Source organism: Anolis sagrei, chromosome 2, assembly GCF_037176765.1.
Source record: "Anolis sagrei isolate rAnoSag1 chromosome 2, rAnoSag1.mat, whole genome shotgun sequence".
NCBI lineage: Eukaryota > Metazoa > Chordata > Lepidosauria > Squamata > Dactyloidae > Anolis > Anolis sagrei.
In genome coordinates this window covers 78,137,692-78,154,241 of record NC_090022.1, presented here as the reverse complement: position 1 = coordinate 78,154,241, position 16,550 = coordinate 78,137,692, and the positions used below count along the sequence as shown (strand labels likewise).

Below are 16,550 nucleotides of genomic sequence, written 5' to 3'. Positions count from 1 at the left end.
CTGGATTTGAGAAAGAGGTATTTTCCCTAGGCATGGATATATGTGAGAAATCAATAAGCATGACCAGCAGTGGACTTAGAACACCCCTTAGGACCTTGCCTCAGAATTGTGTTCTTTCACATGTATTCCTTGTATGCCATCCACAGGTCAACCCCAACAATGCGGAAAATCACCAGCTCTTCAACATCCTCTACAACGGCACTGTGGTGCTGAATGGTTCACTCAGCTATAATAACAAGAGCACCTTTTACCGTATCGAGATCCTCGCCAAGGTGAGGCTCAGCCAATAACAATCAGGAAGTAAATGATTTAGAGGGAAGGGAAGCTTGGTTCTTCCTATTTGTGCAGTGTATACCAGAAAAAGAAGATCTTGCAAGACCGTGGCTTCTAGATGCACCCAGTAATCACTTATTCAGATTAGATGAGGGCAAGGGCTTTTCAGTCCTTTCTTACCTTTTCTGATGGTCCCTTCAATAATATTTTTTGAAAACTATTGGAATATGATTTAGCCGAAGCTAGATGGACCTGGGGTTGTGACTGGTGTACTTCATAAATGGCTTCCCTAAAATCTCTCTCATAATTCAAGCACTGAATTAACCAAACTGTCTTTTAAGGGAATGAGATTTACATGGTAAGTAGCCTCTCCTACATCAGTGCCTATTTTTAGCAGTGCTTTCATGCCCTTGCTTTTTGGTTTTCTACCTTTATAGTTGCATTAGATGATTCATATATGATTACATTTAACACAACTGACAATTTCATTTCTAAAAGTCAAAAGAAAGTGGCTTCCTACCAGGAAGGATTTTTTATTTAATGTGCAGGCATTGTTCTACAAGGAAGGGTCTCTATGGGTAGGACAAATTGTAATTCGGGGTAGAAGGAACTGCCAGACCCTTTTCAAAATTAAGGGCTTTCCCAAAGAGAATGAATGATACCACAGGCTGATCCTGTGTTCAAATGAAGAAGGCAATTTGGGGCTAAATACATTTGCTAGTTGCGCCTACAGGTGATCCACTGAATCAATGGGATTTATATGCATTATACTTTACAATTAAGTCATTGATTTAATGGAACTTCTCTAGAAGGTATTTGCAATCAAATTTAGGCCTGTTTTAAATCCTGTTGCCAAACTTCCCTTTCTATAGCCCAGTTCTAGCAGAAAGCAAACAATGACAACAACAAAATAATAAGATATAATAATAATAATAATAATAATAATAATAATAATAATTGTTATTGTTGTTTTTATTATTATTATTATTATTATTATTATTATTATTATTATTATTATTTATTGTCAAAGGTGAAACATCAGGAATCACTAGGTTGTTGGCCGGAATCACTAGGTTGTTGTGAGTTTTCCAGGTTGTATGGCCATATTCCAAATGCATTGTCTCCTGATGTTTCGCCTGCATCTATGGCAGGCATCCTCAGAGGTTGTGCATCTGGAATATGGCCATACAGCCCGGAAAACCCACAACAACCCTATTATTATTATTATTATTATTATTATTATTATTTTATTGTTATTATTATCATTACTTTATTATTATGTTTATTTATACCCCTCTTTTTCTCTCCATAAGGAGACTCAAAGCAGTATCACTGTTACTTTTTCTAAAACTTAACACAGAATTCAACAAGCACTGAAATGAGAAACTTAGTAAATATGTAGTCCCTAAATATGGGAAGACCTCCATTAGAAATCCCCTTTTAAATCAATGTCTCCAAATACCCAGGTATATATTTAAATTAAAGAAACTAGAGGAATTTTTTTAATACAGAGAGAATAAGGAAAACAAAGGAAGATAACAATAGACCCAGAATTCCAATTAAAATTCAGATGATTTGTTTCAGAATCTGTGCCTAGTTCGTTTATGGAGAAAGAGGTTTAAGATAGAACATATTTAGACTGTTAATTTAGGTGGTTCCAAAAAGCAAACTGAAGATGAATTTTCAAAGGTTTGTGGGAGGTTAAAGCCAGTAAAAACAGAGTGTTCAAGGATCGAGACATTTGTAGGGACACCAAGATGCTTGTTTATAAAGCTATTGTTCTCCTGACTGTTGAACGCCTGCAAAACATGGACCATCTACAAACATGACTTCTAGAAAAATTCCATCATTGTTGCCTTGAAAAATCCTGCAAATCTCTTGGGAAGACAGGCAGGCAAATGCCAGCATTCTGGAGAAGCAAAGACCACCAGCGCTGAAATGATGATCCTCCACCATCAACTTCACTGGACCAGCCATATTATCTGAATGCCTGATCACCATCTCCAAAGCAGTCACTTTACTCTCAGCTAAAGAATGTAAAATGTAATGTTGATGGACAGCAAAAGAGATTTAAAAGTGGGTTTAAAGCTAACCTTTAAAAATGTGAAATAAACACCGAGAACTGGGAAGCCCTGGCCCTTGAGCGTTCTAACTGGAGGTCAACTGTTACCAACAGTACCAAGAACTTTAGACTTTATCCCTTGCCCCTCCCCCCCTTCTCCCAGTTAAAAAACCTTCCTGTGAGTACCCACTGTAAAAATCAGAAACAGTCCCTGGTACTAATGCAGCTGCCCAATCCTTGCATGGCAATTAATAAAAGTAAGAAATAGCACTACTTTAGGAGGTTGCTAGTTTTCTTTGCCTTTAATATTTGAGTTTGATCCTTCGCAATGTTGAAGTTAGACACATTCATTTTTTTTAAAAAAGGGGAGAGGCCAGAGAATCCACACTCTCAGGGGATAGGGATGAAAACAAGTAAAGCAGCAAATTCAAACGACTTGTGATAAGTTATAAATAACAGAACATAGTGATTTGCAATGCTCCACTACTAAACACCACACTTAGATGATGCTAACCCCCCCCCCCCCCAAATGGGATAAGGTCCGTTGAAGAGGTATGAATAGAGGGCAAAGGGGAAAACATGCCAAGAAGAAGGTGCCTCAAGCAAACCCTTGTTGTGACTGCCTTACATCTGGAAATATATATCCTCATTGTGAAAGACCATGTGGATCCAGAACAGGTCTTCACTATCACTGATGGATCTATCACCAAGACTTTAACTTTGGAAGACAATCATGCTGGGTCACAAGTGATTGCCTATGATGGCATGCACTCCTATATATTCTCTATGTCCCTAGATATGTCATTGACTTCCCTTTCTCTTTGTCTCTCTCTCTCTCACACACAGATGTGTCACTTCTGGGGGCCTCCAGAATCACTAATCCCCAGAAAAATAAGAAAGGCCTCCCATGCTTTTTTTCACCTCTCCAAAGGGGGTAGTGATATGAAACTTGTTTTGTTTTCTGGGGGTGGGACTTCCCTTGGAGGGTTCTGAAAAATGTCTTTTAGATTCCCACAATATGGCCAGCCCTGGAATAGGTGAAGCATGACAAGATACTCAAGTTATCCTTGTTTGTTTTTGTTTTTAATCTCCAGGATGGTGGGGGATTGCTGAATGGTGCATTTATCTATCAGAACAATACAGCCTACCTATCTGTGACGGTTGTTGATGTGCCTGACCTGGACCCCCAGTTTTTGGGAGAGCCATACATAGGCTCAGTACCAGAGAACAGCCCCTTGGTAAGGATCACTTTTGGGTTTCTTGGGGTGGGGGGTCACCCCTCAAAAGAAAAAAATTGAAGTTTCTGTTATAGAAAAGTTGCAATGCAATACCCTTTGTAGGATGGGCATTGCATTAAAACTTAGAGTGTATGTGTGCAGTTGTCAACATGTGTTAATATATGTCCTGAATACTATCGTTAGTCTCAGGTAGAAGAGCCGCACTGAATCAGTGGTAATTTACTATGTTAACACTTAAAGAAACTGAAATAAATTGATTCAATTAATCTACTATACCTGGAGCAACAGTAGGATTTGGAGTTATATGTGTAGCAAGTATATGGTATTTAATAGCCCTCCATTACCTAAACAGGAAACCATGTATTTTAAGTCAGCAGTTCTTAGAAAGTCTATCTTGCAACCAAGGAGTGTGAGAAAAGAAACAATGTGATATCTGATGTGACTCATACTGTGAGAATAAACCACATCTTATTGTAGACAGGTTTAACTCAGTTCCCAGTACAAACTATGGGATACAACCTGCTGTACTGTGAGAGCTCTTGAAAGCTATTAGCACACCACCACTAGTTCACAATTCTTCTGTCTGGTCTGTTTTCTTACTAGCTCCATTGATTAAGAACCCACTGTTTAATTTGAATTTAATTATAGTGGAGATGGCTCCCCCCCCCCCCCCAACTTGATATGGGTAGCACAAAATAGGCATTTCTTTTACTTGTGACTTTCTTTATTCTAGGGTACATCTGTGGTCCAGGTGACTGCCATTGATGGAGACAAGGATGTGAATGATATTATCTATTACAGCATCACTAGTGAGTAATGGGAGGGCAAGGGGATTGCAGAGAGATGGGGAATGAGCTATCAAGCAAGACCATGGTTAGGATTCCTGTAGTCTAGGGCTGGAGTATCATGTCTTTGCATAAATGGGTGTGGACATCTTGACAGAAGTGTAGCTGGGGAAATCGGTTTCGGTTTCTGTCCCTCCTAAATCTTAGTGGGTCTCTGGTCCTTCTCATTGCGATTGCTGGCATATAATTAGCCATAACATGTAACATAAACATCCTATTCCAACCAAGCACACTTTGGTGGATTTGTACACATCATGTTGTGCCTTGTGACCAAATGTGGTGTCCATGTAGAAAATAGCATCACTGTCCATCTCACCCATTCTGGTTCACCCATAGAATTCAATCTGTAAATTGATTTCTACGTTGATGTTTTTTATGTTGAGTTAAGTTACTTGATCGGCTATGCTACTATTTAATTTGAGGTTGCAAGTTTAATTTGACTATAGATGTCGGCTCACTTTGGGACTTGGTAGGGTTGTTATTGTATTTTGTATTTGTATTTATGGTCCTGTTACAGCATTGAATGTTTGCCTTTTTGTTTGTTGGAATCTGCCTTGAGTCCCCTTGGAGAGATAGGGCAGAACACAAATAAAGTTTTTTTTTAAAAAAAATCATATTATTTATTGTTATGGTTCTCCAAGCCACCCTTCCTGTACAAAGCATTGATTCTTTGTCTGCAGAGAACACTTTACTCAACCATGCCTTCTACAGATACTGTAGCCAACATCTCCTTTGCTGAATAGGACATCCTTGCCTACATGTTTTGTATGACTGCTGCAAGGCCACATAAGGCTTGCTCTATCAATTTCCTTCAAGATGCCATCTTATCTTCTGCCAGGATACTTCTTCTCCAGTTGTTTGTGTATGTCCCTGTGACAGACTATGGATACTTCCAGAATTGTCACCAGAGCAGAGGAGGTGGTTCAGTGAATCCACTCTAGGTTTTAGTCTGAAATGTAAGGGAACTATTCAAGATGCTGAACCCACTTGAAGGGATAGAGTTTCACATCTTGGAAAGCATGCTGAAAGTACCAGGCAGATTACACCCCCACTGCCATCAGGAAGGAAGGAATGTGTCCAGAGGAGGGTGACTAAAATGATCAAGGGTCTGGAGAACAAGCCCTATGAGGAGAGGCTTAAAGAGCTGGGTATGTTTAGCCTGCAGAAGAGAAGGCTGAGAGAGATATGATAGCCATGGGTAAATATGTGAGGGGAAGTCATAGGGGGGAAGGAGAAAGCTTGTTTTCTGCTGCCCTGGAGACTAGGACGTGGAACAATGGCTTCAAACTACAGGAAAGGAGATTCCACCTGAACATTAGGAAGAACTTTCTGACTGTGAGAGCTGTTCAGCAGTGGAACTCTCTACCCCAAAGTGCTGTGGAGGCTCCTTCTTTGGAGGCTTTGATACAGAGGCTGGATGGCCATCTGTCGGGGGTGCTTTGAACATAATTGTCTTGCTTCTTGGCAGGGGGTTGGGCTGGATGGCCCACGAGGTCTCTTAGAATTCTATGATTCTAAGGAAAGAAGGGAGGGCAGAAGCCCAATTTGAAAGCATTGAAGGCGCTTTAGGAAGGTTGCCTTGAAGGAGCTCCTTTGTTTCTGAAGTCTAAAGGGAAAGCAGTTAATAGGAACTGTCTGGAGAATGGAAATGTTTTAAACTGTTGGTTTTAAAGTGCTTTTGCCTCTGCGGTGCAATATGTTGTTTAAATCCAGTGCAATTTTAAGCAATGTATTTATTTATTGTGATATTGTTTTAAATTTGTGTTTATGATTTTTTGTTATATATTCTGTCTTGTCCTTATGGTTATTTATTATATTTATTTATACCGTTCTTCTCTACCTCCATAGAGGGACTCAGAACAGCTAACAGCAAACTCAGATCGGCTCACAGCGTATCATAGAATCATAGAATCAAAGACTTGGAAGAGACATCCAGTCCAACTCCCTGCCAAGAAGCAGGAATATTGCATTTAAATCACCCTTGACAGATGGCCATCCAGCCTCTGTTTAAAAAGAAGGAGCCTCCACCACACTCCGGGGCAGAGAGCTCCACTGCTGAACAGCTTTCACAGTCAGGAAGTTCTTCCTCATGTTCAAATGGAATCTCCTTTCTTGTAGTTTGCAGCCATTGTTTCATGTCCTAGTCTCCAGGGAAGAGACTTCCTCTCACATATTTATACATGGCTATCATATCTCCTCTCAGCCTTCTCTTCTTCAGGCTAAACATGCCCAGCTCCTTAAGCCGCTCCTCATAGGGCTTGTTCTCCAGACCCTTTATCATTTTAGTTGCCCTCCTCTGGACACATTCCAGCTTGTCAATATCTCTCTTGAATTGTGGTGCCCAGAATTGGACACAATATTCCAGGTGTGATCTAACCAAAGCAGAATAGAGGGGTAGCATTACTTCCCTAGATCTAGACGCTATGCTCCTGTTGATGCAGGCCAAAATCCCAATGGCTTTTTTGCCACCACATCACATTGTTGGCTCATGTTTAACTTGTTGTCCACGAGGATTCCAAGATCTTTTTCACACTTACTGCTCTCGAGCCAGGCGTCACCCATTATGTATCTTTGCATTTCGTTTTTCCTGCCAAAGTGGAATATCTTGCATTTGTCACTGTTGAACTTCATTTTGTTAGTTTTGGCCCATCTCTCTAATCTGTCAAGATCATTTTGAATCCTGCTCCTGTCCTCTGGAGTATTGGCTATCCCTCCCAATATATATATATATATATATATATATATATATATATATATTGTGACTTGATTCTGTTGTGAGTAGCCCCGAGTCCTTATGGAGAGGAGGTGGGATATAAATAAAGATGATGATGATGATGATGATGATTATTAAATGTTACACTTTTGTCTTCCTCTCCTTCTTAAGAAATCTACTGTCTGCTCTTACATGGCTCAGGAGATATTTTCCTCTTCCCCCTCTTTTCTAGATACAACTAGCTTGTTTACTATCAGCAATACCACAGGGGTCATTTCTGTGAGTGGCAACCTGGACCGAGAGGGTGTTCCAGGCGAGGAGTTGCAGCTCCAGGTTGTGGTGAGTAGCAGGCTAATCCTGGTAAGCGGGAGCCTCCCCCATCCACAGGCGCATAGTCTTCCACAAGGCCTTCATTTGTTTCTCTTGCTCCAATATTCAGGCTCGAGAAAGAAACCTCAACATTTACCACCAGGTGGCACAAGTCAGCACCATTGTCACTATCCAGGTCATGGACATCAACGACAATACACCTCAGTTCTACTGGTGTGATTACCCTGCTTGCAACTTCACAGGGCCTCCAGAGGACAACTTCACTGGGAATATTGAGGAGCATGCTTCTGCCAGAACACCAGTGGCTGAGCTCAACATCGCAGCCTATGATCCTGACAAGGTGAGCAGGAGGTGAGGTTTTAAATGGTCTCTCACTGGTTTTATTGTGAGCCTCTTTGAGTCTCTGTTGTAAGGAGAAAAAACAGGCTATAAATAATAATAAACATCATCACCAACATCATCATAGTTGAACATCCTGTGGATGGGGTCAATGCCAAGGCAGAATTACAAGGAAATACGTTTTAAAATAATAATAATAATAATAATAATAATAATAATAATAATAATTTAACCCCTGATGATGAGCTGCTGCTGAACTTGCTGACCAAAAGGTTGCCAGTTCGAATCCAGGGAGCGGGGTGAGCTCCCGCTGTTAGCCCAAGCTTCTGCCACCCTAGCAGTTTGAAAACATGCGAATGCAAGTAGACCAATAGGTACCACTTTGGCGGGAAGGTAACAACACTCCATGCAGTCATGCTTGCTACATGACCTTGAGGTGTCTACAGACAACACCGACTCTTCAGCTTAGAAATGGAGATGAGTACCACCCCACAAGTGTTGGATATGACTAGACTTAATGTCAGAGGAAACCTTAACCTAACCTAACAACAACAGCAGCAGCAGGATTGAAACAACTGTAAAAGCTGACATGATATGAGAATTTTAAGATCAAACTGCAAAGACTCTGGCACAAGTCAGTAAAGATGGTCCCAGTGGTGATCGGCACACTGGGTGCAGTGCCTAAAGACCTTGACCTGCACTTAAACACAATCGACTTTGACAAAATTACCATCTATCAACTGCAAAAGGCCACCCCACTGGGATCTGCATGCATTATTCACTGATACATCACACAGTCCTAGACACTTGGGAAGAGTCCGACCTGTGATCTGATACAACAGCCAGCATAGTGACCTTGTTTGCTGTGTACTAATCTTGTTGTGTTCCAAATAATCATAATCATAATCATTGTATTTCTTACCCGCCTCTCCTCATGGCTTGAGGCAGGTCACAGCACAGTCAAAACACACAAACATTGCAAGAATTCTATAAACATACATATTACAATGTAGTTCTATAAAAGATAAAAAGAATAGTTGATGTCTTCCAAGGAACAGCTGTCCCTATTGCTTCTCACTGATACCCAGAGCTTGGATACATTATTTTTTATTGGCCATGTTGTCTGGGACCTAAAGTCAAAAAGTAACTTTTATTTGAACTATCGACACCATCTTGTGAGCTTGCAAGATTTACAGAGCGAAATTTGTTGTTAACAGCCCCAAAATGTATTTTCTCTGTATTCTCATTACATTTTAAAGCATATCTTTGGATTTATCAGTTGCTCATTTGCTCAATTCTTCAAGTATGCTGCAGGGACCTTATTCTTAATCTCTTGCGTCATTGATCAAATCAGGACATTCATATTAAATGCTGGGATAGACATTAGCAGTTTCGTTTGCTAATGGCCCAGGGAGTTTCTGCCCGCTTAACCGATTTGCCACCTGGAACATCTTTGTTCCAACTGGTCTTAATTACTTTTTCTGAATGCTCATCTAAAAATTAATGAAAGTATCTCAGCTTGTTTGCTGTGAGTTTTCCAGGCTGTATGGTCATGTTCCAGAACCATTCTCTCCTGACGTTTCCCCCATATCTATGGCAGGCATCCTCAGAGGTTGAGGGATCTTTTGGAAACTAGGCAAGTGGGATTTATATATCTGTGGAATGTCCAGGATGGGAGAAAGGACATTCACACCTGCCTCAAGCAGACAAGAGTTCTTTCTCCCACCCTGGACATTATTCCAAAGATATATAAACTTCACTTGCCTAGCTCCCAACAGATCCCTCAACCGCTGAGGATGCCTGCCATAGATGTGGGTGAAACATCAGGAGAGAATGCTTCTGGAACATGGCTATACAGCCCAGAAAACTCACAGCAACCCAGTGATTTCGGCCCTGAAAGCCTTCGACAACACATATCTCAGCTTGTTTCATCATACTTTTCTGGTGCATTTGTATATTGATTTAGGGCCACAGTGGGAATCACGTGGCCCTCCAGAAATTGTTAGACTCCAACTCCTAGCATTGTTCTGCATTGACTAGGGCTAATGGGATTTGCAGTAAAGGGACACGATCCCTACCCTTAATTTAGGGGTTCATCTAAGATTTCCAAACATTTCATGTTAGTGACATGTTTTTAGACATTCATCATTTCATGGCACAGGGATTCATTTTTCTAGCAAACCGGAGGTTAAACCAATCCCTTAGAAACAATATGGACACATTCATAAATTGTAATAACAAAATGTATGGGGACAAAACATATCTCATAAAAACCTTTTACTTATATTTTAAAAATATATGATTTGGAAGATAATAACATACATTTCCAAGATTTTTGACATTTCTTCCTTATGTTCATGCAACACTCCTATACACTGCAATTGACACAGTAATGTGTCACGACACACAGTCTGGAAAGTTGTTCAGATGCTCTTTTGATAGGAGCTTGAGACCTTACTTTACAAATGAAGCATTATGATTAAAAATGCAGTGCAAACACCAAGGAAGCAAACAGAAGGTGTGCAGTGGTGTAACCTGTCTGCCATTTCCAAAGCTTGCAGACCAAACAAACAAGCAAATAATAAACAAAACAGAGGGAGATCCTGAGCTTTAAAAACCCCACACTGAGTCTTCATTCTCCTAGGTGGTAAAACATGATTCCTTCTGGCTCACAAACTATGTGAAAAGCTTCCTGCTTCAGTGTCCCTCTGCCTTTTTCTCCAACCAGGGTTCCAATGGCACCTTCCAGCTGTCTTTGCAGGGCCCGGATGCCTTGGCTTTTTCAGTGTCACCACAGAAGATTGTGAATGAAGGTGCTGTGCAGGTTCTAGTCAGGCAACCAAGTCTTGTGGATTATGAGAAGAAACCAACTATGACTGTGGAGGTGAGAGAAACAAAAAGGTAGACCCTTTGCCTTTGCAGGCAGCTTTCTCTCTAAAACAGTATTTCCCAACCTTTTTTTGACCAGGGACTGCTTTGACCAGGGACTACTTTGACCAGGAACTGCTTTGACCAGGGACCACTTGACCAGGGACCACTCTCCAACATCAGTAGCAAATGGGTTACTAATCAGTTTTTGGTCAACTTTAAATTCGGTTTGGATATTTGGGGTGCTGATTCAGAAAATTACATTGGATTGACCACATCAGCTCTAGTTTCTGATACCCAACATATGCCATCCTGTAGTCGCCATTTGCTCACCCACAGAAAAACATATTCAATAAGCCTTGGCACTATAAGAGGGTTTTGCAAGACCAGTCGCTCTTGTTGCAATGGTGTAGTAACAGTGAGGCCACGGTCCATATTTTAATTCTTGCATTGGATAGACCACATCAGCTCTAGTTTCTAATACCAAACATATGCCATCCAGTAGTTGCCATCTACTCACCCACAAAGAACCAATAATTGAGAGTTGATGTAGTCTTTCCAAGGATGCAGGTGCCTTTCATCTTCTTTGATTCATGTTTGGGCAATGCTGCATTTGGTGGTCCCTATGTAGACTTGTCCACAGCTGTATGGTATATGGTAGGTGTCTGCAGAGGTGAGAGGATCCCTCTTGTCCTTTGCTGAACATAGCATTTGTTGGATTTTCTTAGTGGGTCTGTAGATAGTTTGTAGGTTATGTTTCCTCATCAGCTTCCCTATGCGGTCAGTGGTTCCCTTGATGTATGGCAAGCACACTTTTCCTCTGGTTGGAGCTACTCTCATGGCTTGTTCTCGGTCTTGCAGCTCTTCTGATGTCTGAGGTGGAGTATCCATTGGCCTGTAAAGCCCAGTTTAGGTAGTTCAGTTCATCTTGGAGGAGGTGGGGTTCGCAGATTCTTTTTGCATCGTCTGCCAAGGCTTTGATAATGCTTTTTTTTTTTTAAATTAACCTGGGTGATGGTTGGAGTTTTTATGTAAGTATCTATCTATCTGTGTGTGTAGGTTTTCTGTAAACTGTTCGACCCAGTTGTCGATCTGGTTTGCGGATGACAAGGACATCTAGAAAAGGCAGTTTTCCTTCATTTTCTTTTTCCATGGTGAATTGGATGTTTGGGTGGATGCTGTTAAGGTGGTTTAGTAACCTGTTTAGCTTTTCGTCCCCATGGCTCCAAATGGTGACGGTGTCATCCACATATCTGAACCATATAGTGGGTTTTTTTTGTTGCTGTTTCCAGGGCTTGTTTTTCAAAGTGTTCCATGTAGAAATTTGCTATGACTGGGCTGAGAGGGCTCCCCATAGCTACTCCATCTTTCTGTTCATGGAATTCATTGTCCCACTGAAAGTAGCTGGTGGTGAGGCAATGGTGAAACAGAGCTGTGATGTCTTCTGGGAACTTCTGGTTGATTAGTGCAATGTTGTCTGCTACCAGGACCATGGTAAATAGAGACACCACATTGAAGCTGATCAGTTTGTCATTGGTATTGAGCTTGAGGTTGCTGATTTTTTCTATGAAATGGGCCGAGTCCTTGATGTAGTGCGCAGTGAGCCCAATATGGGTTTGTAACTGTGCAGCCAAATTTTTTTGGTAAATCTTATGTGGGGGATCCAATGGCACTCACGATGGGTCTGAGTGTGGTGGAGTCTGCTCTGTTGATGTACATGGGTGAATTTGCTTGGGGTGCAACTTAATGACTTGGTTAATCGTTCTGATCTTGGCAGATAGTTGCAAATGACACTGGAAGGGCAACTGATTGCTGCTCTTTTGCCACGGTCACCATCCATCTTGCTGACATCAATGACCACAGGCCTGAGTTCAAGAAGAGTGACTACAAGCTTTCTGTGCTAGAGGAGAGCCCACCAGGCACTGTTGTTTCTTCAAACATCACCGTAAGAAAGAAAACTCCATAGCTCCCTTTGGGCCATGAGTGGATGTCAGGGTGGAGATACAGAGTTGTTTTTGGGTGGGATCATAGGATCAAGTACTTTAAGACCACTTTTTGGAGCACTCATCATGGGTGTCCTCTATACCTCAATTTCACAACTATCAATTCAGTGCTGACTGGAGGATTCTGGGCATTGTAGTCCAAAATGGTAAATTTTGCAGTATTTTTAGAGAAGCTGCAGAACCTTCTCAGAATTAGCTCTGCAAATGAACAGTGAGTAGGATTGGCTTTCTCTCTCTCTACAGGCCACTGATCCAGACAGTGGACTCTATGGAGAAATCACCTACCAATTGTTGCCGGCAAGCATGTATGTATCTCCAGATGCTATAAGAGCAGGAGGAGGGTAATTGTGTAGGCCCTCTTTTGCTGGGAGGGGATTGCCATAAGAGAATTTTCCCTCAGTCTGTTATCTTCTGGACATATTGGACTAAACTCCAGTTACCCAGCCCACATGATCAGCATGATGGGACTGTGGCGCAGCTGGCTGGGAGTCAGCTGCATTAAGATCACTACTGACCGAAAGGTCATGAGTTCGAAGCCAGCCCGGTTTGGAGTGAGTGTCCGACCAATTTGTGTAGCTTGCTGTCGAGCTTTGCAGCCTGAAAGACAGTTGCATCTGTCAAGTAGGAAATTTAGGTACCACCTACGCGGGGAGGCTAATTTAACTAATTTATGATGCCATAAAAATCTCCAGCAAGCCTGCAAAGAATGAGGAAGTACTTCATCAGTCTCATAAATGGACGGTGAAGCAACAGCTCCCCTGGTGGCCAGAATACCCTCATGAAAAAATTGGAATGTTAAATTGCCTCTGTGTCTGTCTATATATGTGGTGTGTCTATGGCATTGAATGTTTGCCATGTTTATGTACATTGTAATCCTCCCTAAGTCCCCTGTGGGGTGAGAAGGGTGAAATATAAATACTGTAAATAAATAAGTAAATAAATAAATTTTCAGTTCACTCCATTCAGCGCTTGAGACAACAAATATATGAAGCCTAAGACTCCATCTGTGTTTCTGTTGTGCAGTTTGTCCACTTTCACAGTTAATGAAATCAGTGGGACGATCCTAGTGGCAAATGGCAGTAAACTGGACTGGGGAATACGCTCTGTCTACTATGCCACCCTACAAGCAACAGATGGGGGCAACTTGACTGGCACTACACAACTGGAAATCTCAGTGATTGATATCAACAACAATGCTCCAGTTGTTACAGGCTCCTATAATGTCATTGTCAGTGAGGGTCAGGACAATATCACTGTTGAGATCCAGGTAAGGCAAAAACATCCCATTCCACTTGGATGAAGAGAATGTAGTATCTCTGATGTGATGTGAAGCTCTAAGTTTCTGAGAATTCATATCAGCATATCATGGCCAGTGGTGGGTTTTAGGTGAACCACATTTCCACACCAATAAGTTACAATAAGGAGTGAGAAAATGCCTTGGCCATGCCTGGTGGAACAGAGAAAAGGAGGGTCTGGATTCTCTGTGTACTTCTCTGTTTCCTCTGTGGTTACATACAGCTGGCCCTCCATATCCATGGATTCTGTATCCATGGATTTAACCATCCACAGCTTGAAATTATTGGAAAAGAGTCCCAAAAGCAAACCATCATTTTGCCATTTTATATAAGGGCCTTGAGTAATCATGGAGGTTCCTGGAACCAAACCCACTGGATACCAGGGTTTCAGCGATCCTTGCCTCAATAATCCTAGAGTCCATAGCCTTGGGGGGCGAGGGGAGATAAAAATCCATCCATGCAAATGAAAACTCATAGCAGCATTGAGAAACCACCTACATATAATCTATGTTTCTGTCCTTCTTAAAGACTAAAATATGCTATTTCTTCACCATGCTTCAGATTATCTCTTTCCAAGACAGCAGAATTTAGGAGCTCAGGGAAGCAATCTTCTAACAAGTCCTTCACCTCTCTTCCCAGGCTACTGACAAGGATGACCCAGACACGGATAATAGCCGTTTGCAGTTTGAGATTCTGCCAGGCGAATTCAGCAGCAATTTCACTATTAACCCAGATACAGGGGTCCTGAGAAGCAAGGGGCCTTTTGACCGAGAGGCCATTCCTCTGGAGCTCAATGGCAAGGTGGTGGTGACGATACTTGTCCATGATTTGGGCATCCCTCAATTGAACACCACTGTCAATGTCACTTTCCTAGTAGAGGTAATGGTTCCCTACATCAGGGTGTTGGGGAAAGCTTAAAAGAGCTGCCTGGGAAAGGGATGCATAAAAGAGATGCTTGGGCTGAAACAGAGATTTTAGCCCTGTTCAGATGACAAAGGCAACTCATCACCAGTATAAATATACTGGAGCTAACTGCATTACACAAGCAAATGCCCAAAAGGTGATATGGCTATCCACCTTCATATTGTAGAATAGCTGATCCACGTCCTTGCTACTGCTAAAAACTACTCTTGCAGAACCTCCAAGGCAATCCAAATGCTCACATAACAGTTTATGGTATGTCACAGTCCATGCACAGCCTTGAATAAGATGCCAGCCTGACACAAACTGTGAAAGTGCAACTGCTTACTTTTTGACATTTTTACAGTGTTAAGCCACAACAGGATTCTGGCAAAGATGGTAATTATGGGAAAATGTGCAAAACACACAGGTAGGGAATAAAGAGAGGCACTTGTGGGAGGTTCTGGCTCATTACCTCAATGATTTGGTTAACATTAAGAACTATGTGCCTTGATTTGAGATGTGTTGGAGTGTCAACTATGAAGCTCCTAGTGGCACAGTGGGTTAAACTGCTGAGCTGCTAAACTTGTTGACTGAAAGGTTGCAAGTTTGAATTCGGGGAACTTCCGCTGTCAGACTCAGCTTCTGTCAACCTAGCAGTTCAAAAACATGCAAATGTGAGTAGATCAATAGGTACCGTTCCGGCAGGAAGGTAACGGCGCTCCATGCCACATGATCTTGGAGGTGTCTATGGACAATGCCAGCTCTTTAAAAAGGGAGATGAGCACCAACCCCCAGAGTTGGATACAACTAGACTTAATGTCAGAGGAAAACCTTTACCTTTACTAGAGTGTCAACTACTGCTCCACCTTGAGAAGGAAAATGTCTTGGACTAATCCTGACCCTAGACATGGCACTCCTTTTGTGGCACCAGGTTAGCCATGATATTGGGGTCTCATGCTCTATATCGCCTATCTCTAGAATGCCACAACCTGCATCTTACCTTCCCATCATTCACCAATTTTGCTGATATTCCCCAGACTCTTGGATATAAACAGTTGGACAAAACATTGCTCTGCAAACAGTTCTTTGTTTCTCTCTAGGATGTAAACGACAATGCACCCAAATTCAACAGTTCCTTTTATGAGTTCTCTGTCCAAGAAGGATTGTCAGGTACTGCGCTCTCCTTATTGTTGGTTTAGATTTCAAGGAAACCAGGATGTATTGGACTAATGTATTGGGGATGGAAGCATAATGGGAGATAGCTATGCATGTTGAGTCTTAAAAAGAAAAGAACTTAACCCGCAGAACTAAACAATAACAATCAATAACAGCTCAAAATAGACAGTAATCTAGATTAGATAAAGCCTTCTAGAATAGAAGCATCTTACAGGTCTTCGTAAAAGCAACCAGACCTCTTTTGACAAGACTCTTAGTAGGAGGAGACTTCCAGGATAAAGAGGCCACTCCTATAAAGGTTCTCTTTCACACAGATACAAAGTTGGGATGTAAGGCTCGCAGAACAGACTTCGTGCCTCACATATTAAGGAACAAGATGATTCATATGGGAACATGAATGCTTTTTTCCCAATATGTTGGGCCTAGCTACTTACATTTATAAGGTTATTACCTGTACACTGAATTAAGCCCAGAATGTCAGGCTGAAGTAGCAGGTGACTGAGAA

General features: G+C 41.6%; 1 protein-coding gene across 2 annotated transcripts in view; it reads left to right on the top strand.

The window, feature by feature from the left end:
- The window catches only part of CDHR2 (cadherin related family member 2), a 51,157-nt gene that overhangs the window by 13,402 nt on the left and 21,205 nt on the right, over positions 1-16,550 (top strand). For both annotated transcript variants that reach the window (XM_060765601.2, XM_060765600.2), the window contains exons 9-19: positions 147-272; positions 3,430-3,573; positions 4,307-4,382; positions 7,364-7,470; positions 7,571-7,801; positions 10,529-10,684; positions 12,446-12,613; positions 12,915-12,976; positions 13,695-13,938; positions 14,606-14,845; positions 15,970-16,039. In XM_060765601.2, coding sequence (XP_060621584.2) covers positions 147-272; positions 3,430-3,573; positions 4,307-4,382; positions 7,364-7,470; positions 7,571-7,801; positions 10,529-10,684; positions 12,446-12,613; positions 12,915-12,976; positions 13,695-13,938; positions 14,606-14,845; positions 15,970-16,039 — 1,624 coding nt within the window. The remainder of the gene's footprint in view (positions 1-146; positions 273-3,429; positions 3,574-4,306; positions 4,383-7,363; positions 7,471-7,570; positions 7,802-10,528; positions 10,685-12,445; positions 12,614-12,914; positions 12,977-13,694; positions 13,939-14,605; positions 14,846-15,969; positions 16,040-16,550) is intronic.